The following is a 22546-nucleotide window of genomic DNA, read 5'->3' on the forward strand; positions in this document are numbered from 1 at the left end:
TTTTAGTTAACTTAGTAAATTATTCTTAAAATGTATTTATTATATTATTGTCATGCTGAGTGTATGTTGCTGTTGCTGTGTCCTGTACAGCGCTTTGAGATCCTTGATGAAAAGCCGCTATATAAATGTTATACAGGTATAAACAACAGGTTCCACACTGCCCACCAGGGATTATGTGTCTGTCTGTCGTGCATATCCGGAATTCCATCCGCATTATTGAAGTTTCGGCACTAATTTCCAACACGGATCGCACGAATGCGCTGTGCAACCAAGCTATCTACCTGCCCACTCCGAAGGAACGTGTTTTCGGTAAAGTCACGTAGTTAGAAATAAAATAAAAAAATAAAAAACACGACGTTTCAATCGCAACATAAGCGGTCGTCATCAGGCCGCTTGTGTTGCGATCGAAACGTCGTGATTTATTTCATTTTATTTCTACCCACGTGACTTTAACGAAACAAACCAAAGAGTATTGATTCCTGCAGTCACGAAAGCTTCAAATCAAGATTAATATTCTTGGTTCTTTCGGTAAAGTCACGTAGAAGGGAAACAATAAAATAATAAAAAAAATAAGAGAGAACCAAGAATATGAATCCCTGCAGTCACGAAAGCTTTAAATAAAAAATCAAGATAAATGTTGTTATATAGCTCAGTGGGCCTGACCTGTTTAAATAAAATAGTTTAGTTCGAATAAAACATAGATACGTTAATATTCGATTGCAGTGCGACGCTCATTTCGTTGAGCTCCCACAAACGGTGTACCCCAATTGTGGGTACACAGTCGTGATGATGAACTCTTTACTGACACACGGTGATGCACTGCTCGCTGGGAGTAAGCTGATCCTGGGCGTGTGCGCTGAAAACATCGTCGGCGAGTGCCATTGGCCGGTTGAGATGCTTGCTTGCTGCTGTTGTTGTCTCTCAATTAAAACAAACACGTGTCGCATGAATGATTGATTATGTAACACCGATGCACATCGTAGTATCTGATAGCAGTGGCCTTGGACCGTGGCTCTGGGAAGAGTTCTCAAGTGGGGGGGGGAGGTCGGGGGTCGCGCACGCAGAGGTGATTCCGCTGACGTTAAGAAACAGACGCCGCGGGGCTGCGGTTTCCATGTCTCTCGGAGGACGCGGTGTCGTCACCATGGCGACACGTTCAACAACACCCACGTGGGAGACGGAGGGAGACACGTGGGAGACAGCGGGAGACAGCGGGAGACACGGGTGAGACAGAGGGAGACAGAGGGAGACACGGGGGAGACAGAGGGAGACAGGGGTAGACACGGGGGAGACAGGGAGACAGGAATAGACACGGGGGAGACAGGGGTAGACACGGGGGAGACAGAGGGAGACAGGGGTAGACACGGGGGAGACAGGGAGACAGGAATAGACACGGGGGAGACAGGGGTAGACACGGGGGAGACAGAGGGAGAGAGCGGGAGACACGAGGGAGACAGAGGGAGACAGGGGTAGACACGGGGGAGACAGAGGGAGACAGAGGGAAACACGGGGGAGACAGGGGTAGACACGGGGGAGACAGAGGGAGACAGATGTCCAGTAGGGACGGGTCAGACAGTTACATCGAAGACGGCGTGACCGGATGACACGGAGAGAGAGAGAGAGACACGGTGAGACAGAGACACGGCGAGACACAGAGGCAGGGATATACAGTATAGAGAGAGGGGAAACCAGGGAGGCACTGCTTAGTGAGACGTTGAGCCCATAGGGTTACCGATAGAGACACAGACAGTCACATAGGAGGGGGAGGAGGATGGAGGAAGGGATGGAAACCCCCCTCGTGGTGCTGCGCTGTGGCCCCTACGAGGCGTGTGGACTGGTTCGTCACCGGCCCTGGAGGCTCCTGGGACTCCTGTGTGAGTCAGTGAGTGGGCGAGTTGGTGGGTGAGTGAGTGGGCGAGTTGGTGGGTGAGTGAGTGGATGTGTGAATCAGTGAGTGGGCGAGTTGATGGGTGAGTGAGTGGGCGAGTGAGCGAGTTGGTGGGTGAGTGAGTGGGTGTGTGAGTCAGTGAGTGGGCGAGTTGGTGGGTGAGTGGGCGAGTTGGTGGGTGAGTGAGTGGGCGAGTGAGCGAGTTGGTGGGTGAGTGGGCGAGTGAGCGAGTTGGTGGGTGAGTGAGTGGGCGAGTGAGCGAGTTGGTGGGTGAGTGGGCGAGTGAGCGAGTTGGTGGGTGAGTGAGTGGATGTGTGAGTCAGTGAGTGGGCGAGTGAGCGAGTTGGTGGGTGAGTGAGTGGATGTGTGAGTGAGTTGGTAGGTGAGTGGGCGAGTGAGCGAGTTGGTGGGTGAGTGAGTGGGCGAGTGAGCGAGTTGGTGGGTGAGTGAGTGGATGTGTGAGTCAGTGAGTGGGCGAGTTGGTGGGTGAGTGGGCGAGTTGGTAGGTGAGTGAGTGGGCGAGTGAGCGAGTTGGTGGGTGAGTGGGCGAGTGAGCGAGTTGGTGGGTGAGTGAGTGGGCGAGTGAGCGAGTTGGTGGGTGAGTGGATGTGTGAGTCAGTGAGTGGGCGAGTGAGCGAGTTGGTGGGTGAGTGAGTGGATGTGTGAGTGAATTGGTAGGTGAGTGGGCGAATGAGCTAGTGGTGGGTGAGTGGATGTGTGAGTGAATTTGGAAGGTGAGTGGGCGAGTGAGCTAGTTGGTGAGTGAGTAGATGTGTGAGTGAGCGAGTTGATAGGTGAAGTGGGCGAGTGAGCTAGTTGGTAGGTGAGTGAGTGAGCGAGTGCGGGGGCTTGTGGGTGAATAAGTTGGATGAGGGATTGCGTGGGTGGTTATGTGAGTGTGCTAGTGTAGTAGCTACGCATGCCCCAGCTGCTTCTGTTTGGCCAGATAGAGGGGGCTAAACGGGCGCGACACGGGCTAGAGAAGAGATGGAGTTAATGCGGACGTGGTGCTGAGTGGACTTGTCGATACACTGGTAACCAGCGCTGTCAACATCGGCCTCTGTGGAGGAGGCTCGTGAAGGACGCTACTGGGCAGTTGGAGGCAGTCGCCCTCCAGCGACAACGGAGGGCAGAGGAGCGACGCTCACAACAACGAGCGGAGCGCCGAGTGGCTGAAACACAGCAAAGTGGCACAGTCTGAGGCAACCGATGGCACCTAGGTCTGTCCCGTGACCTCCTTCAAACAGCAAGAGCCGTTTACCGTTCACGTGGCCCTAAGGTGCACGTGGCCTGGCCACAGTGGCCAATGATAGCTGATGTTGCTCGTGTGTATGAGTGGGTGGGTAATAGGGCTGGGGGAAATATCTAATTGCGATTTTTCTGACAGATATTGCGATTAACTGTTTTTAAGTCAAGCTTCAGTTCAACATTCACTGTGTAATAGATTTAAAACATGTGATGGAGCATTACCGCATGACACCATCAAAATATGAACTGCTCTATATATTCTAATGCAAGGGTGAGAGCTTAAAATATATTAATTGCTTCCAACATGTATTTATGAAAATGTTTTAATTGAAATATAACAATCAAACATAGAATAATTAAGTTAAATAAATAAAGTTATAATTTTTTAAAATTACATTAAGAAAGTAATTGGAATTTTCAAATCGCAGCCTTTGCAATTCGCTGTTTCAAATTGCGATTTCAATTTTAAATCGATTAATCGTTCAGCCCTAGTCGGTAAGTCAGTGGATTCGTGAGCGGGTGAGGGGGTTAGTGTGTGGGTGTCTGTGTGAGTGGGTGGGTGTCTGGATGAGTGGGTGGGTGTCTGTGTGAGTGGGTGAGTAGGTGTGTGAATGGGTGGGTGGGTGTCTGGGTGAGTGTGTGGGTGTCTGTGTGAGTGGGTGGGTGTCTGGGTGAGTGGGTGGGTGGCTGTGTGAGTGGGTGGGTGTCTGGATGAGTGGGTGGGTGTCTGTGTGAGTGGGTTGGTAGGTGTGTGAATGGGTGGGTGGGTGTCTGGGTGAGTGTGTGGGTGTCTGTGTGAGTGGGTGGGTGTCTGGGTGAGTGGGTGGGTGGCTGTGTGAGTGGGTGGGTGTGTGAATGAGTGGGTGGGTGTCTGTGTGAGTGGGTGAGTAGGTGTGTGAATGGGTGGGTGGGTGTCTGGGTGAGTGTGTGGGTGTCTGTGTGAGTGGGTGGGTGTCTGGGTGAGTGGGTGGGTGGCTGTGTGAGTGGGTGGGTGTGTGAATGGGTGGGTGGGTGTCTGTGTGAGTGGGTGGGTAGGTGTGTGAATGGGTGGGTGTCTGGATGAGTGTGTGGGTGTCTGTGTGAGTGGGTGGGTGTGTGAGTGGGTGGGTGGGTGTGTGAATGGGTGGGTGGGTGTCTGTGTGAGTGGCAGGGTGGCTGTGTGAGTGGGTGGGTGTGTGAATGGGTGGGTGGGTGTCTGTGTGAGTGAGTGGGTGGGTGGCTGTGTGAGTGGGTGGGTGGATGGGCGTGTGATTGTGTCAGTGGGTGGGTGTGTGACTGTGTGGGTGTGTGACTGTGTGAGAGGGTGGATGTGTGACTGTCTGGGTGTGTGACTGTCTAGGTTTGTGTCTGTGTGGCGCTCCAACACGATCTTTATCGCCGTTAAACGCTGCCCCTCGACCTCTGCCGTTCTAACCGTGGCCCCGATTCTAAATTATTCACGTGAATCGCTCGTAACCGATGACATGTCATGGATATACAGGACTGTACATTTACTGCAGAGAGCTCACCGCTCGATAATCCCCACCCCTCCAAGCCCATTACGAACTCCCCCCCTTTGATCTCAACTCGCACCCATGACCCCCCCCCTCTACTCCCTCGCTCCTCCCTACCCCCCACTCCCGCCTACCCCCCACTCCCTCGCCCCGCCTACCCCCCACTCCCTCACCCCCCCTACCCCCACTCCCTCACCCTCCCTACCCCCCACTCCCGCCTACCCCCCACTCCCTCGCCCGGCCTACCCCCCACTCCCTCACCCCCCCTACCCCCCACTCCCTCACCCCCCCTACCCCCCACTCCCTCACCCCCCCTACCCCTCACTCCCTCGCCCCCCCTACCCCCCACTCCCTCACCCCCCCTACCCCCCACTCCCTCGCCCCCCCTTCCCCCCACTCCCTCACCCCCCCTACCCCCCACTCCCTCACCCCCCACTCCCTCGCCCCCCCTAACCCCCACTCCCTCGCCCCCCTACCCCCCACTCCCTCACCCCCCCCCCCTACCCCCACTCCCTAACCCCCCCTACCCCCCACTCCCTCGCCCCCGCTACCCCCCACTCCCTCGCCCCCGCTATCCACTCCCACGACACCCCGCTCCTCTCCCCCCAACTCTCTGCCCCCCGCCCCGCCTCGCCCCCCCCCCCGCTCTAGCCCTGCTCCGCCGACACGGGTTCACGTGCGCGCCGGAGCGCGTGCACGCGCGCGGTCACGTGGAGCTGCGCGTGCGCGGGGAGGTGGTGTTCACGTGCCGCGTCACGGACCTCGAGTTCGGTGTGTACCGCACACTCTCGATGCGTCTACATGACGTGTGCGTCTGTATATCAAACTGCTCTCGCTTGTGACTTCATAATGGAATCTTGTTTCCGAGCCTCCCAATTCCCGCCCCCCCACCACCACTCCCCTCCGCCCTCCTCCCCTCCCCCTCCGACAGCGGGGAGGGTAGATCTACAGGGTGCTTAAAAAAAATTTGTTAACGCTCCTGAGAATTTGCAACAATACCACAAGAAGCGTTCTGCCTCCGGGCTCTGGAGCCCACGTGGAGAAGATTCCAGGCACGTGTGTTGGCAATGATGGCGAGCAAGTGGAGACTCTTCGTTTTTTTTAAAGCTATTAACATACATTTGTTATCATGTTACAGTGTAGTATTAGCCGTTCTTTTTCCATTAAAATCGAAGCCCCGAGCGTAACCTCGTTTGGGACGCCACCATTGCGGAAAATTAACTCCCTCGCCTGGTACGCAGTAGATCGTCGGTTCGATCCCGACCCTGACGTCTGCTGTATATTTTGGAGTTTGCGTGTCTCCTCTCTACCCGTGGTCGCGTGGATTTTTCTCCGGGTCCTCCGGTTTTTCCCTCCACGCTTAGAACCACGCGTTGAGAGTATTTGGCTGCTGAACATTTCCACGTGATGATGATGATGCTAAGCCACTTTCTTGAGCTATCACTTGTGTGATAGCCAGGTGGCTTCTGAAAAAGAGCTACGTAGCTCAGTGGGGGCCTTACGTTGTAAAAATATTCAAAAAAATTGTTTGCGGTGTCTCATCGTGGATTGTTTTTTTTAATCCACCAACCCTCCTCACTGCTCCCACCACGGTGCTGGATTACAGGCAGCTCACCACCGCCCCCGGCTCTTGATCGCAATGAGGGTGGCGCCGTCTCCTGGACTGGGCTCGTAATTGTCCCGTGCCCTGGCCGTCCTGCACAGGGCACGAGGCCGAGTGTGTGGGCAATACCCCACACGAGATGTCATTATCCGTGTCGCTTCATTTCAGTTTAATTTAATAGGTATAACCCTGTGAGCCGTGCGGCTCTTGAATCGGGTGCAACCGCAACAAAAACCAAAAACATGAACATGAAACATCTTAAAGTGACTGCACGCAGCAGAAAAATCCAGGAAAAAAACAGCAAAGTCTTCCAGAAAAAGCACCGTATTTCAACGCTGTGTGCAAAAAATCTTGGATCTCACCACCGGGTTTCGCGATCCACAGGGAAACTGCGACCAAGATGTGACTCAGTCATATGCCATGGACACGTTACGTGCAGTACCAAGTACTAGTGCTATGTATGGGTATAACTTATTGTGGGTTTTTTTTATATTGTTTGAATTGTTAAGTATGGGATTTTTCACAACAAAAGGTTTTTTTGGCGGGGGTTAGATCGCGAAAATATAAATGTGTCGTTAAACCCGCCACCATCCGACACAGCCAATCGGTAAGGTTTGTCACGTGCATAAAACTTGCCAATTAACATTTACAATGCGGTGACTTTCCGCTGAGTGATTACAACAAACAGCTTCGTCGGACGATTGCCAGAACTGTGAAGAAGAAGTCCTCTTTTTGATCTGAGGAGTTGAGGTAATGTCATCACCGTGCGAAGACCCAGAGGGGGGGGGGGGTGCTCATATACGTCAGGGATTTTATTTTATCAGCCATGACGAGAATTGTTCTGATTTGTCCGTGAGATCCACGCCAAAATTATTTGCGATCCACCTCTGGATCGCTATCCACGTATTGGCTATCCACCGTGGAGCTTGTGTGCACCGTGCGTGTCTATCTTTGTATCCGAACCGGTCCTGGGCCTCCCCTAGTTCGACTCACCTGGTGCGCCGAGTAAAACATCGCCACTTAGAGAGACAAAGGCGGCCGGGCGTGGTGCTGGCCACCCACACACCCTTCGTGTGCCGTGCCGGCTTTCATAGGTGCGCTACTCGCTAACAGCACTTGCCCCAAGAGCCAGTCAAAGCTATAGTGGGAAGTCTTTGTCTTTGCAAGGCCCGCGGGCCACTGGCGGCCCCTGATGGTGGCCTTTAGTGCGGCCCGCGCCAATACACAAATGGCGTGGCGGCCCTAACACTGGTAATGGCTTATCAGCAAAAGTGCCCCCCCTGAAAATGAGTGAAGAACACCGATACTTATAGTGTGTGTGTGTGTGCCAGGCAACCGGGCGTGGTGCTGGCCATCCACCACTTCGTGTGCCGTGCCGGCCTTCATAGGTGCTGATCGCTAACAGCGCTTGCCCCAACAGTCTGTTACAGGCTACACGGGGTCGATCTTTGTGTTGCCCCTCAGGAGGAGACGGGGGTATCGACCCCCTATGCCAGGCGGCACTCCGAGCTGTGCAGAACGCAGTCTGACTCTGTCTCCGCGGATCTCCTTGGCGCGAAGAGCCGAGCAAGAGTCACCATCGCTCGAGACACCACGCGGGCGATGCCCTCCTCACCAGACCTCCTCCTCCACCGGCATTCCCCTGAGCGACCGTCACATTGCGCTACGTATGGTGCAAAAGAAGTTCGACACTCAGTGGATTTTCACCAGGACATAATGGAGCAACCACGGTGGCGAGGTGTTAGCTACATCACGTGGTGTGCAGGAGGTCGTTGGTTCGATCCCTACCCTGACGCCTGCTGCTGTATATTTTAGAGTTTTCATGTTCTCCTCTCTCCCCGTGGTCCCGTGGATTTTTCCTCCGGGTCCTCCGGTTTTTCCCTCCACAATTAATTCCCTCCACATTTAATTCGACAATAGAGTATTCGGCTACTGTTGTAAATGTCCACGTGATAAGCCAACTTTGTTGAAGCTACCAATTGTGATAGCCAGGTCGCTTCTGGAAAAGAGCCACATAGTTCAGTGGGCCCTTACCTGGTAAAATATAAATATGTAGTTTCGTTTTTAAACATAGACAGCCCCATTGTGGAGCTGCTAAACCAGAGGTTGGACAATTGTTGGTAACGCCCATGGCTCAGCGCGTGGCTGCTGCTGATGCTGCCTCGAGGCCCGTCTGTGGTTCCTCTGCGGTGAAGTCTTTATTATTATAAACCTGAAAGTCCCAATGGCTATTAGGAATGAGGCTTCCAGTCAACTGGTCCCACTGTAATCCTTCACCCAGAGAACACAACGCAATCTCTGGAATCACAATTGCCTCGTATCTTTTTTTTGGTCTGCTCAAATTAATTAACTTCATTCGCATTCTAAGAGGGGTTTGGGAAAGAGGATTGTTGCCGATCGAAGAAATAAAACAATATATGCCAAGGCAAATATTTGTTATACATTCTTAATATGATTTATATTATATGCCTTTTTATCCTTCAAATAAATGCATTTGGGACACGGCAAACGAGAGGTCTGTGGAAATGTTGTTTCTGTAAGTGTGGAAATGTGTATTGGCCTCCAAGTGGGGAGCTGCGATGCAGTGATTAGCGCAGTTCGTTATGAACCCCTGCGAAACTGAGTTCTATTCCCGGCCATGACTCTTTACCAGTGGCGAGTGATATCACGAACCCACCGCTGTGCCCAGCGTATTGAAGTCCCGTACTCTATTCTACAAAAACAACCCTCATGGCCCTCGTTATATTATTATTGTAACGTCATTAACTGTAAATCCACGGGTACTCTACCTGTAGGCATAACACTTGATGCTGTTCCCGAAGTCATTATCGTTCGAGCCTTCGTGTGTCAATGACACAAAGAGCCTGGAAGTGCAATGAAACATCGAATTTGGATCTTCACGAAATGGTTACCAGTCTCATCAATGATTCTATTGAATGGTAGCGGTTGTGAAATTTGTTGCAAAATACACCATCGACTTGTCTGGTGCAGTTTGCATAAAAGCGGCTGTGAGCTAACTGCACCAATAGCTGTCACATATTGTCCATTTTAATACTCAGTCGGCCTTCGCGACCAATATCCATAATCGACGGGGATTTTTTTTGGCTTAGATCGCGTAAATATAAATATTTCGTTAAACCCTCCACCACCCGACACAGCCAATAGATATCACTAACCCACCTATTTACCAAACCCCTTTTAGAATGCGAATAAGGTTAAGGCTGTGTTGGGTGGTGACGGGTTTCACAACACATTTATATTTACGCGATTTAACCGCCAAAATAAAACCTCTATTATAGCTTACTGTATATTATACACTTTTTTATTTTAGAGCCACAGCGCTATTCAGCAATGTGTTGAGTTTTTTTGTTTGCGTGTGTGTAACCAACACAGTGTTTAAAGAGTAATACAATACTGCACACGTCTGCAGCGGATGGGATTTTACGTACACGTGTCAATTACATTTACAAACGTCCGAGATCCCATTGAGTCTCTCTGGCAAGAGAGAGGAAAGGCGTGAAAGAAAAATGCGTCGTACAAAACAAAACAACAAAAAATACTTCGGCGCAGAAATCAAAGGTTACAAAAGTTGTAACGGTCCGGCGCAGATGGCATCGGCAGGGGTCGAAAAGCGACTCGTCGCAACGAGGCCTCACGGTCATCGCCAGTCCGAAATTATCCCCTATTGGTCGCAACACGCTTCAGTCAGCGCAGAACGACATCGTGGGGAATTTAGAGGAACTGGGTGGACAGTTATGTTACGGTATATAACTATCCAGTGTCTAAATCGATATTTAAACTAAACTAAAAAAAACTTTATTTTAATTTAACCACTGAGTTACGTAGCTCTTTTTCAGAAGCGACCTGGCTATCACAAGTGATAGCTCAAGAAAGTGGCTTAGCATCATCCTCATCATCATCACCACGTGGAAAAATGTATTGCGGCCAAATGCTCTCAACGTGTGGAGAGGAAAAACCGGAGGACCCAGAGGGAAATCCACGCGACCACAGGGAGCGAGGAGACACAAACTCAAAATATACAGCAGACGTCGACCTCCCGCATACCAGGCGAGGGCGTTAACATCTCGCCACCGAGGCGCCCTCAAGCCTCCCGTAAGTTACGTGGCTTCTGCGTGACCCCGCCCCCTCGCTCTTCCCGCCGCCCCCTACGAAAACAGACGCTGCTCCTCCGCGCGGTTCGCTCCTGTTCGCTCCAACCTTCTCTCTCCTACTCTTACCTCCCCTCGCATCGCCCTCTCATCCGCGACATTCTGGCCTGGTCGTTGCCTCTTCGTGTGCTTTGGGAAAATTAGTATGTGAAATCAACGTACATCACTTTGCCTGACGAAGAAAGCTTTAAATCGGTGTAGAATTTTACCTTGTAATAATTGTTGATGGTGTCTTTTTGGGTTAAAAGATCACGTGAATGTAGTTGTGTCGTGAACACACCTGCATCCGACGGCGGCCAGTGAGGTTTGTCACGCGAACAGAACGTGACATTTAGTAACGAGTTCAGCACACCGGTCTGTTGGAGAGTAAACCCACAACAGTTTTCACTTTGAGTGCGACGTTTCGCTGGTAATTACGGGCAGCTTAATCAGGCGATTGCCATAATTGTAAAGATCCCTGCTTATGACATTTAGACCAGCAAACCGGTCGACCCTTTATCAGTGCCGACCTCATCACAGACAAATTCAGGCATCATTGGTAACCCCGTGCCCTTTTAAATCTCAACGTTCATCCTACAAAGTCCCGATCACAAGGGAGTAACACAAACAGACACAAAAAATATAATGTCTTGCCCGTATTGATGAGGCTGTACGACATATCGATCTGAAAACTCAATTTTCCTGTTCAAGAATACGGGGTAACCCGTGTGGGTTGACAGCTATGGACCAGAGACATGGACATTGCCAAGGAAAACATTAATGTATAGTAAATGCAAAAAAGATTTACAATATATTGCAAATATATTTGCATATATAAGCAAATATATAGTTACAATATATTGTAAACATACATTTTAAATATATTTGCATTTTACTTTACATACAAGTAAATTAATTTAGATATGCGTACTGTACTCTACGTAAAAAACATCATAATTATATATTTTAAAATACATATAATAATATTCTTATTTAGATAAAATACATATAATAATATTATTTAGAAAAAAACGTACGGCATTAATTTACACAGTCGTGTTTCAGTTAATACAACAGGGTGGGAGCACAACAGGCATTAAATAACCCACCGCCCCGAGCAGGCACGAGCAATGGGCAGCCGTGGGTCCGGCAGCTCCGCGGAAACCTAAGCCGGGGTCCTCGCTGCTCCCCGCCCCTTCTCTCCCCCGGCCGCTCAGCTACCGACGCCATGGTGAGCGAATTTCTCCTCTCGTAATCCAACGCCATCCTCCCCCGTCTTGAGCCATCCGCCCTCCGCAGATCGTTCGGCTCGCGCCCCTCGTTCCGCCCGAGCGACTGCGCTCGGGCTTTGGGCACCGATTCGCGCACAAATCCGATATTTTTTTTGTTATTTGAAACTCCATTGAGTCGCGGCGGCCCCGACCCCCGGGACTCGGCCTAACCCGACCCCGCTCTCGCCTAGTTGCCGCGGCCGCCCGAGAGGCGCGGTCGGACGGCTGGAGTCGCGAGGCGAGGGTGGCCGGTGCTCGGGGCACCCGCGTAAAATAAAAAAAAAACACGGAATATGATGTCATTCTTTTTATATATAGATTTATGCCTCGCCTGGAGGTTCTTTAAACTTTACCGAATATTCGCAGTGGAGTTGCTCGATTGTGCGAGTTAAGCCGCCGCGTTCGGTGTTCACCATGCGGCTACAGGCGGCATGAATCGAAGCGTGGTGGGGGTTTTTTTGCTCGAGTAGCTCGCTTTAGCCGCCCCCTCGGCTCGGGCTGTGTGGCGTGCATGGCCGTTCGTGACAACCCTGGCGGTGGTGGTCGTGGTGGGGGTCGCAAAGTTCGGTGATGACCACGCGGCGTTGCGCCAGAGAGCGGGGAGGAGGCTCGCTCATTGGGAACCCGTGTGCGTGCTTGTGTTCCTGTGTGTGTGTCCTGGGCTTCCCCTAGGTCGACTCGGCATCAAAGCTGTCTGTAAATTGTGTCACTGGGGAGACAAAGGGCTGGCCACCCAAACCCCCTCGTAATACCGTTCCGGCCTTCATTAAGTGCTCGCTAACAGCACTTGCTACACAAGTCTGTTCAGGCGACACGGTGGGTGGGTCTTTGTCACTGTGTGTCTGAAGTGAACCTTCCCTGGGTACAATTTGTTTAACTCTCCGCCTGTTTCCCCGTGCGAGTGGTTTTTAGTTTCCTTCTGCTCCCTTGTGTGGTCATCAGTGCTTTGGAGAGCGGTGGCGCAGTGGTTAGCACGCGACCCCAATTCGATTCCCGCTCACGACCAACACCAGTGACGATTATCTGAACCGGTCTTGGGGCCTCCCCTAGGTTGACTCGGCCTCAAATGAGTACGCGTTGCGATATTTAAACGTCGCCACTCGGGAGACAAAGGCGGACGGGCGTGCTATTGCCCACCCACTCCCTCGTGTGCCGGGCTGCCCTTAATCGGTGCTGGCTAACAAGCACTTGACCAAAAACAAATCTGTGAAGGCTATACGGGGGATCTATGTATTGTTTGTAACTATCGCCTGTGTGCCTACTTTGCGCCGTCTGTATTATTTTCCTGCGGCCCTCTCCACCCCCCCCCCCGTGACCTCCGTCTCCCTTTGACCCCCCCCCCCCCATATCAATATACCTGCGTGTTCCTCTGTCCCCTCAATGTACCTGTGTCGTCTCAACGCATCAGTCTCTCTCTCTCTTCCCTCTACCTGTGGTTGTCCCTTGTTCTGTCCCGAGCCCCCTCCCATGTACACGTGTCCGCCTCTCTAGGTTGTGTCTCCTCCCGTGTAAAACTGCACCGTCTGCCTGTGTGTCCGCAGAGTGAAGCAGCCGTAACTATCCGCACGCGGAAGTTCATGACGAACCGCCTTCTGCAGCGCAAGCAGATGGTGAGTAGTTGGAGCCGAAGCCGCTCTCTTTGCGGGGACACGGCCACGGCAGTGCTTGTGGGGTGCCTGCTGCGTGGAACACAATTGTGGGAGCGCTGGTGGTGCAGCGGTTAGCGCACCGCGCGCGATACGAATCCGGCGACCCGGGTTGGATTCCCGCTCACGGCCAACACCAGTGACGGTGATCTAAAACCGGACCTGGGCCTCTCCTTGGTCGACTGCTTCAAATGAGTACTTGGTGCGGTGTGTAAACGTCGACACTTAGAGAGACAAAGGCAGCCGGGCAAGGTGCTGGCCAGCCACCCCCTCGTGTGCCGTGGCGGACTTCATAGGTGCTCACTAACAGCACTTGCCCCAAAATTCTGTAAAACCTATTCGGGAGATCTTTCACTTTGTGGAATTATAACTTTTTCCCATTGTGCTCTGTGAGTAGTGGAACTGAAATTGTAAATCGTGGTTCTTGTGATAGTGGGTTGATGGTTGCATGAGTAGTGGTGCTTTGAGTGACGGTGCGGTGAGTGGAATTGATGTGTGGTGGTCCTAATGAATGAGGTGCAGTGGTGGTCCGGATGTCAATGTGGTGAAGTGGCCTTGATGAATGATGTGGGTGGTTATGGCTTTGGTGAATGAAGTGGTTATGGCTTTGGTGAATGAAGTGGTTATGGCTTTGGTGAATGAAGTGGTTATGGCTTTGGTGAATGAAGTGGTTATGGCTTTGGTGAATGAAGTGGTTATGGCTTTGGTGAATGAAGTGGTTATGGCTTTGGTGAATGAAGTGGTTATGGCTTTGGTGAATGAAGTGGTTATGGCTTCGGTGAATGAAGTGATCATGGCTTTGGTGAATGAAATGGTTTGCGGGCGTGAATGACGATCCGCGGGCCGGTCCCCTCTTTCGACGGCGCCAGGTGGTTGATGTCCTCCACCCGGGCAAGGCGACGGTGCCCAAGACAGAGGTGCGCGAGAAGCTCGCCAAGCTGTACAAGACCACGATGGACGTGGTCTTCGTCTACGGCTTCCGCACGCAGTTCGGAGGCGGCAAGACCACGGGCTTTGGCATGATCTACGACACTCTCGACTTCGCCAAGAAGAACGAGCCCAAGCACCGTCTCGTCAGGGTGCGACTCCAAAATCCCTCGCCACTGTTTGCGCTCTCCTCCGTGCAAAGTCTTCTTTTTACAACTTCGCTGGTCATTGTCCAACACCATCATCCTTGCGAGAAGAAGTATCCCCCTCACAGTTCTTGTAGATGTTCAAGCAGCCCTTTGGGTCCTGGGATGTTTAATAAGCGTTTGAAGCTGTGTTAACGAGAAGGAACATTGCCTTTGTGCCCTTGAAATGCCATGCTATGGTTTTATCGTGGTTTTATTCTCGAAACCACATTTTTTTCCCATGAATACCAAATTAAGACCAACAGTTCATGTTTTAAAACGCAGTTGTGCATACAATGTTAAGCTATCAAAGTATTATTCTCGTGGATGGTAATATGGTCGGGCACTAGATGCCATTGTTAAGGTCCGATTGCCACCACGAAGAGGGTTTGTTTTTCACGAGAGAGTTGGTGTAGTTTTGCTGTTCCTCCGTTGAACGAGCGCAGGCTGCAGTGGTTTAAAATATGATCCCGTAGTTTGGGTTGCATGGCCACAATTGTTCTGTGGCTTGTCTTTAACCTTCCATTTATCAAGAGAATGCATGCATCGGCCTCTTGATACGTCTTGATCTGATAGTGGTCCCGTCGGTGCTGTGACGTATAAAGCCAGCGCTGACCGCCTGGAGCGTGACATTTTTGCACTGTTAACCTCACGTCGGCATTTGCACGTTCAGATTTTGAGCTTCAGAAGAACGATGTAACATTTTCTTTTTATAATTTCTATTGCCTAAAATAACACATAGCGGATGTCATATTCAGCCACGTTATTTCGAAGCCAAACTCTTAAATGATTAATGGTCGGGATGTGCTCTCGCGATGACCACTGAATTGATGTAAAAAACGTGTGAAAGCAACGTCACTGTTGAATCCGAAAAGTACAATTGGCTGCTCCTGAAGTCTTCTCATGACCAAAGCTTCTAAAGTGAGCTTTCAATACGATCACTTTAAAAGATTGTTTTCCCCATTGCACATTCGTTCCTGTTTTCGGAACGCCTAGAGAAATTCTACGCATGTATCCACGACATTAGAGTTTGTTTTTTTTTTGGTGGGTGCTTTCTTTTAAGTGCTAGCCAAGGGGGCTGTGAGACCAAAGCACTTCTGCAACTGCGAGGTGACACAACGTTCTATTTTCCCCCGGGTCTTTTGTGTGCAGCACGGGCTGCTGGAGCGCAAGAAGACATCCCGCAAGCAGCGAAAGGAACGCAAGAACCGTCAGAAGAAAGTCCGCGGCACGGCCAAGGCTGCTGTCGGCGCCGCTGCCAAGAAGGTGAGACCGGAGGAGGAGACGGGAGCGGGGGCTTGCGTGCGAGTTCGTTTCGTGTGCCTGCCGGACGTGACGACGTCTTTGATGATCCACGAGTTTGTTTGAGTTGGCGTCGTGCTCGGCTCACAAGGTGTCGCTCTCCCCTTGCGTCCGGGACTCACAGAGGCGATGAGAGGTAACCGCCCGCCAGTGACGACACGTGGCTGGCGGTCCGGGGGTTGGGCTGTAGTGAACAGCGATATCCCGGTGGCGATATCGTCTTCTGTATTCGCGACATCCCATTGTGGCTGCACCATAGATAGCTTGAGTCTAAATAAGGATTTGCTGTTTTTCTCCTGCCGGTACAATGTTGTCACATGGCTTCTATTTACAAGCCCTATGGATGGCATTTACCAAAGTAGTGTAGATTTAGCATTTATACTTGGTGAATGCCATGTGAGTGCAACACATTGTGATGCAGTAGCATCATATGCCTTTGCATCACAAAGGTGTTACTCAACTTTCTTATTCAATACTTTGGAGCAAAGATGCGTAGTTTTCTGTTGATATTAAACACAACCATTTATCCTCTATGCAAATCACTACTTTATCAACATATGTTCAGGATTGTAGCAGGAAAATCCTCAAGTCTCCCAGCTTTTTTCCCCCACAATTAATCTGCCTCCATGTATGGGATATCTCTTCCCTTTCAGCTGGAGGGATCGGTGTAGAGCGGAGTTCAGGCCGCGCAAGCTCTAACCACTGAGTGTTCGTGTATCACAGGTTCTGACGTGCGTTCGGGAATGGCTAGATTCCATTGTGCACTTGAGAGAGACTTTGGTTGGATACCGGACATGTTACGATTACAACTGGTTCTTAAGCTCTCAATGAATGGGTTGCACTGTGTGCCACAGGTATTGATAGCTGCAGTTTATGCGAACTTTATATATTTTGGCCAAATAAAACTTAAGTGAGACGCAAGACGGTGCAGACCGTGCACTGCATAAGAAACGGTACAGCGGAAGTCCGTACAGAGGGGACGGCTATCGACAAGATGGTACGAGCGAGATGGACAGTAGAAACTACCAAAAAATCGGAATCGTTTCCCGACAACGAATGGCAAGAAGGAGAATTGTAACATCCCTAGCGTGCCTGGTGCTGCTGCTGCTGAGTGGCGAGCGCAAGGGAGAGACGGCGCAGGTTTCGTCTGTCTATGCAGTGTTGACGTATGTCTCCTCCCCTCGCCCCCCCCCCCTTCCTCCGTGCGTGGCCCCCCCACACACACACGATGACCCACAGAAGTAGCGGCGAGGTGGCTACAGGTAATGGTAATGGCCCGGGCCCTCCCCCCCCCCCCCGCTGCCGCTGTGCGATCCACCACGAACTTGCTTTGGCTGCAGCTCGCGGCTGTGCTAACGACGATACCTGCAACAATTGTAGCATGCGCGGCAGCGGTGTTGGTGCTGGGATGCTGTGGCCGTGCGCATGCGTGTGTGCGTGCATGAGGCCACGTGGTCAACGGAACCGAGATTTCACGCTGTCGCAATCGTTTTGCTGAAATCCACGTTGGCCATCGGGCGCAAATCTCACCGCTTTACGGCTCGCTTGGGAATTGAGACGCTCGTTTAAATTTACGAATTAACGATCTTCACAACTTAACCTTGCATCAAAGTGATTTCCAGCTTGGCAGATGATGGCCTGGCTTATTTTTTGTAGGTAACGGTTAAATATTACGGCCGGTTTCAAAGCTCGCTTGCTTTTTTTTGTTTGTTAACGAATATTAAAGTTCCTTCCCCTCGGTGTCTGAAAGAAACATTTTTGTTGGCATCGCTAAATTATTTGATAAGATCACAATTGCATAGTGTGTAAGCTGAGCGGCGGTGTTTGCGATGTCTTGTTTAATCGCGCTGTGATTATTGTATGGCGATTGATTATGCTTTCACCATCGCATGCTGGCATCGCGTGTTTCTGAGCGCGAGTGAGCCTTCGTGTGTGTACGGACCATCACTGCATGTACCTCTTGTAGCTCCGCTGGCTTCCAAACAACGCCCCCCCCCGCCCCCTTTTATAGCTGCGGATTCGCTTTGGGCTTTATGGGATTGCATGCATCGGACAGAATCGGTGTGGTGTACTGCGTTTGATGGCGGTTTTTAGTTGCATGTGATAGGTTGCTCTGACCCGCGGGAGAGTGCAGTCGCATGCGCTTGCTTGTACGTAACCGTGTGTTTTATGCCATGACCTGACATCGTTTCTCTCTCTTTCTTTTGCAGAAGGACTAAGCATCCTGGCTGTCCGTTTGTCAAGACTTTTGACACGGTTGTACATTGCAAAATAAAACACCCGAAGCTGGACATTCTGTGCTTGTGCTCACTCCGTGTTCACGCGTTACTGTGGTGTATGGGTGGGAACGATAACGCAAGGACTGGATGGTTTTCAACTGGTGTACGCACGTATGTAATAAACTCTTGGTCACCGCTGCGGCACGTGTGGTGCCACCGTTCACCACAGTTTGAACCAAACTTTAAATCTCATCGCAACTAAATTGGAACAATTTGACTCGCCAGAGTGGAATTGCGAATTTGTTACACTCCTGGTGTCGAGGTCGTTTTATGTTAACGCTTTTCTTGTACTGCCAGATAGGGACCTGCATTTAAATCAAGCCAACGGCCAATTCCGGTGAGAGAAACCACATGAAACAGCGTCGCAGTCAGTGCTCAGGTGAAACTTATTTTCTTATCACTTTCTGTGCGCAACGGTCCAAAACCTCAAGTCGTGGAGAAGGAATAACGTTTCTCGTTCGAGGTTTTAAAGCGCTTGGAGCGAGTGAGGAGATGAGAGGGAATCCCGCAGTGGAGAAGTTGTGGTGGGTAGCGTGGTGGTTGTACACGTTGTGGGTGCGATGAAACTGGTGAACAAAATGCTACAACTACCTCCCGAGTTGACGAAGCAGCGTCTCTTCCACATATCCGTCTGCACGTGAAGACAAACATTGGAGACGGGCAACTGCTTCCCCTCCACCTTCAACGTCTCCAGGAGCCCACGGCCCTGTGATGAATATTCAAGTAGAAATGAAAATTGGCAAGAGGTCAAGAGCAATCTTGATTTGAAGTTTTGTGACTGCAGCAATCCATACTCCTTGTTTTTTTCGGGAACCAAAGAGTAAGTCGAGAGCAATGAATGAATGTCGCTGCAGCCCCACGGTTGTTAAGTGGACGCCGGTGGTCCCAAAGTGACCCCTGCAAGGGAGATTCCCCCACGAGGTACCAGGGCACTAAAAGGGACCTTGCCCGACAAGCATACCGGCACGATTGCTACGGCAGGCTGCACATTGCCATCTTGTGTTTATTGCCGCTCGACATCTCGCCACGGTGGCGAAATGCTAACGACCTCACCAGGTATACAGGAATTTGATACAGGCAATCTTCATTTGAAGCTTTCGTGACTGCAGGAACCCATACACTCTGGTTCGTTCGGTAAAGTCACGTAGGTAGAAAAAATAAAACAATTATATATCACTACGTTTCGATCGCAACACAAGCGTTCTTCCTCAGGTGGAAAAAATGTAAGCCAGCGGTGGATCTGCTGAAGCAGCTGGTGCATGGGTGACTACCTAAAGAATCAAAGAGTATGATCCCGACACTGCTGTGTATTTGGAGTTGGTGGCGTCTCTCTCCCGGTGGTCGCGTGGATTTTTCGTAAGGCTCTGGCTTTTCCCTGCACATTTATTTAAGAGTCCGACATCACACGTTTAGAGTATTTGGCTGTTCTACGTCGACACTGTGATGAGCCACTTTGTTGTGCCATCATTTGTGGCCAGGTTGCGTCTGAAAAAAAGAGCTACATAGCTCGGTGGGCCTTACCTGGTAAACATTTTTTTTTATTATAGCTTGAGAGTTTTATCTTCAACGGGAAAGAAGTCATGTAGGTAGAAAAATCTTTTTTAAAAAACCCATAGTAAAAACTGCCGAGGTCACATATATATGACCTCGTGCCAGGTCAGATTTCTCGCCTACATTATTTGTTTCCCTTCTACGTGACTTTACCGAAAGAACCAAGAATATACTTCAGCAGTTTTTGTCTTGCTGTGGTTGTCCCACGTGATGACGATTGCTTGTGTTGCAATTGAAACGTCATATATTTTTCTACCTACGTGACTTCAACCGAAAGAATCAAAGAGTATGGATTCCTGCAGTCACGAAATCTTCAAATCAAGATTGAGGGGAAGAAGTCTTCTGTAATATCCTGCCAACGCAAATGGGGGCGGGGGGGGGTGTTCAGCTGCACAAGGGGACACAGAGGATGGAGCCGTCACTGACGGCGGACGTAGTCGTGGAGACTTATTGGGTGAGTCGTCACCCGCGCTCGCCCCCCCCCCCTCCCCGGGCCAAGTTGAGTTCGCTCGTCGCGAGGTGAAGATTTTGACGTCGAGCATGAAGTGTGGCGATTCAGCACAGCCAGTGGGGGAGCGAGCACAGACTTCGATGAGCATTTCGGAAGCTTTTTCAGATGTTGTGAAAACGTCGCTCGCCGTGCAGCAGGGTAATTTATAAACTTCCCCTGTACATTAAGCAGTTCCCATCACTCATATACTTCCATTCCTCTCACGATAGTATGGTCACACGAATCACGCGATTTAGCGGAGGCTTGTGTGGACTAATGAGTTTACAAACAATGTTTATTGCACAAAAGCACCGCTTTGTGTGGAAGTAATATTTACATGATAAATAATCCTTACACATCATGGAATTAATATAAATTGAGACCAAGGCCCATGCTGTATCGGGCAGCTCCACTCCATGACGGTCCAGAGCCAGGGACCTCACCAAATCCAGCAGTCGGTCTCGATACAACACAAAAACACGTGTTTAGGGAATGGCCAGTTGCCCTCAGTATTTCCTTTTCGCACTTTGTCAATCCACCGCTGGATGAAGGCGACCCCACGTCACGTGGGCAATAGAGCCTTTCGGACTGCACCTGCTGACACGCCTCTCTTGCCACTTCTTGAGCGGTGGAGATGCGGTGTGACTACACGGTTGGCCTTTGCCGGGGTCTGCCACTTGGGCCGGATGCCTTCCTCATCACGGCGATGCCGAGCTTCTTGCGGGGAGCAGCTTGTGGGCCCTTGCGGGTGCCCAAGGGGGTCTCTCCATCTCGACGGTGAAGGGAGACACCGGGGCCTCGGTGAGAGCGCATGAGGGACTCTGGTGCCAGTAGCACGGGGATGGAAGACTCCCGGTCCACGAGTGCGCGGATGGAAGACCCCCAGGGCTACTCAGGGAGGAGATTGGCGTGGGGCCGGCTTGGGCCAGCCCCGGGTCCCGCACGGCTCCAGCTCTCGTTCGCCGTCAGGGAAGCACTTCATGAGTTCCCGAGTCTGGGTAAGAACACGGAGGTGGTGCGGTGATGATGGAGTTGGCCATCAGCGCTGGACCCAATCCGTCAGTGCCGTTCATCATCGGTCATTCATCGTCGACCTTCTACAGTCGTTCGGATCAATTGTAATGAGAGAACGAGGAGCACGTTAGACGGGGGGACGTGTGCTTCCCAGAGACATCGACATGACGGCTCAATAGAGTGGGTTTGGGAAAGACACGTGTCTGCAAGGGCATGGTGTGACTGCTGTGATTGTATATGAATTCAATTGAGAGCGATTCAACTCTCAATTTTCATTCAATCATGGTCGGTATTTAAATCGTCGCTTTTCAAGCGCACTCCATCATCATTACCAACCGATACAAAAAAAGCATTTGATGAATACATTCTGTTAATCAGTAAAAAAAAAATTACACTCGTGAATAGTGAATCCATTTAATAACCATAACATCATTTTGAAATCACGTTTCGCGTTATCACGATCGCTAACAGCTGGCGAAGAGAGAGCAGTGCCGCTCGACCGCGAGTGCCGCCGCCGCCGCTGCTGCTGCCGCCTCGGTGAGGCTCGTGGAGGGCCGAGGACTCCGCTGAGTTCACGGCCGCTGGGCACAGCGAGTGTGGATTGCGAGCCCCTGGGTAGAACAATGCGGGAGTAGAGAGCCCACTGGCTTTAAGAGCCTCCTGGTAGAAGGAGGGGTGGGGGGTGTTACAGCCCCCTGGTTGAACTGGAGGTGAGGAATGATGATGGTGGTGCTGGTGGTTGCTTATGCCCCCACTGAAGATGAACATCGGTGGAGGGATGCAGGCAAGGCCGATGAGTCAGATAGCTTTTATGATCTCTTGTGACGGGTGCGAGCTAAAGTGGCCCCTCGAAATAGTCATCCTGCTGGGTGACTAATGCATGAGTGGGTCATGATGTTGGCACCAGGGTTGGGGTGGTTGAAAGGTATGGGCCAGATCAATTCAATAACAGTAGGAGGCTGCTAGACTTCCGTGCAGCCCATGGGCTTGTAATTACCAACACGCTGTTCCGGCATCGGCGCACTCCGCACATCATGGATGCACGGCGAGTCCAAGCAAGAACATCTGCTGGACTATATAGTGAATGAACAGCGGATACGGGCCCATGTCCTTGACACCAGGACCTACCGTGGAGCTGATCTACCCAATGACCATCGACTTGTTATCTGTAAGATGCACCTGCCATTCTTCCACTCCGGTGGTGGTTGTCCATCTAGGACCCCATTTAAACCCACAGTGGCATGGTCTCATAGCTGATGAAAGCTGCAAGCGAGAATTTCATCATTGCATGCAGCTGGGGTTGGCATCGTCCCCTCAATTCCTGATGCCGAGGGGATATGGGCGAGGTTTAGGACTGTGGCTCATGCAGCTGCAATGGCTGCATTGGGTACGTGGTCTAAAGCTCCCCAGAGACCCTAGCTGACAGAGGAGGTGTTCCGGCTAGCTGAGAAAAAGCGGCAGGCCCACCTCCACCATCTACAGCATCCCACGTCGTAGAATG

General features: G+C 51.1%; 2 protein-coding genes across 3 annotated transcripts; both read left to right on the forward strand.

Moving 5' to 3' along the window:
* The first annotated feature begins 1412 nt into the window (after positions 1-1412).
* C8H10orf53 (chromosome 8 C10orf53 homolog) lies at positions 1413-8746 on the forward strand. Its single transcript, XM_032949554.2, has 3 exons — positions 1413-1874; positions 5281-5400; positions 7697-8746. Exons 1-3 carry the CDS (start codon positions 1772-1774, stop codon positions 7759-7761), a joined length of 288 nt encoding a protein of 95 aa, XP_032805445.1. The 5' UTR covers positions 1413-1771; the 3' UTR covers positions 7762-8746.
* A 2759-nt stretch (positions 8747-11505) lies between these two features.
* Positions 11506-18002, forward strand: RPS24 (ribosomal protein S24). Of its 2 annotated transcripts, XM_032949558.2 has the most exons (6): positions 11509-11611; positions 13193-13261; positions 14167-14376; positions 15562-15675; positions 16951-16973; positions 17922-18002. In XM_032949558.2, the coding sequence occupies exons 1-5, from the start codon at positions 11609-11611 to the stop codon at positions 16954-16956; spliced, it is 402 nt and encodes a 133-aa protein (XP_032805449.1). In that variant the 5' UTR covers positions 11509-11608; the 3' UTR covers positions 16957-16973; positions 17922-18002. The 2 variants fall into 2 exon arrangements, with proteins under 2 accessions (XP_032805448.1, XP_032805449.1); XM_032949557.2 differs by lacking the exon at positions 16951-16973 and having other exon boundaries at positions 11506-11611.
* Positions 18003-22546: the final 4544 nt, after the last annotated feature.

This window comes from Petromyzon marinus, chromosome 8 (assembly GCF_048934315.1).
Source record: "Petromyzon marinus isolate PM22_M1 ecotype Great Lakes invasive population chromosome 8, UKy_Petmar_22M1.pri1.0, whole genome shotgun sequence".
NCBI lineage: Eukaryota > Metazoa > Chordata > Hyperoartia > Petromyzontiformes > Petromyzontidae > Petromyzon > Petromyzon marinus.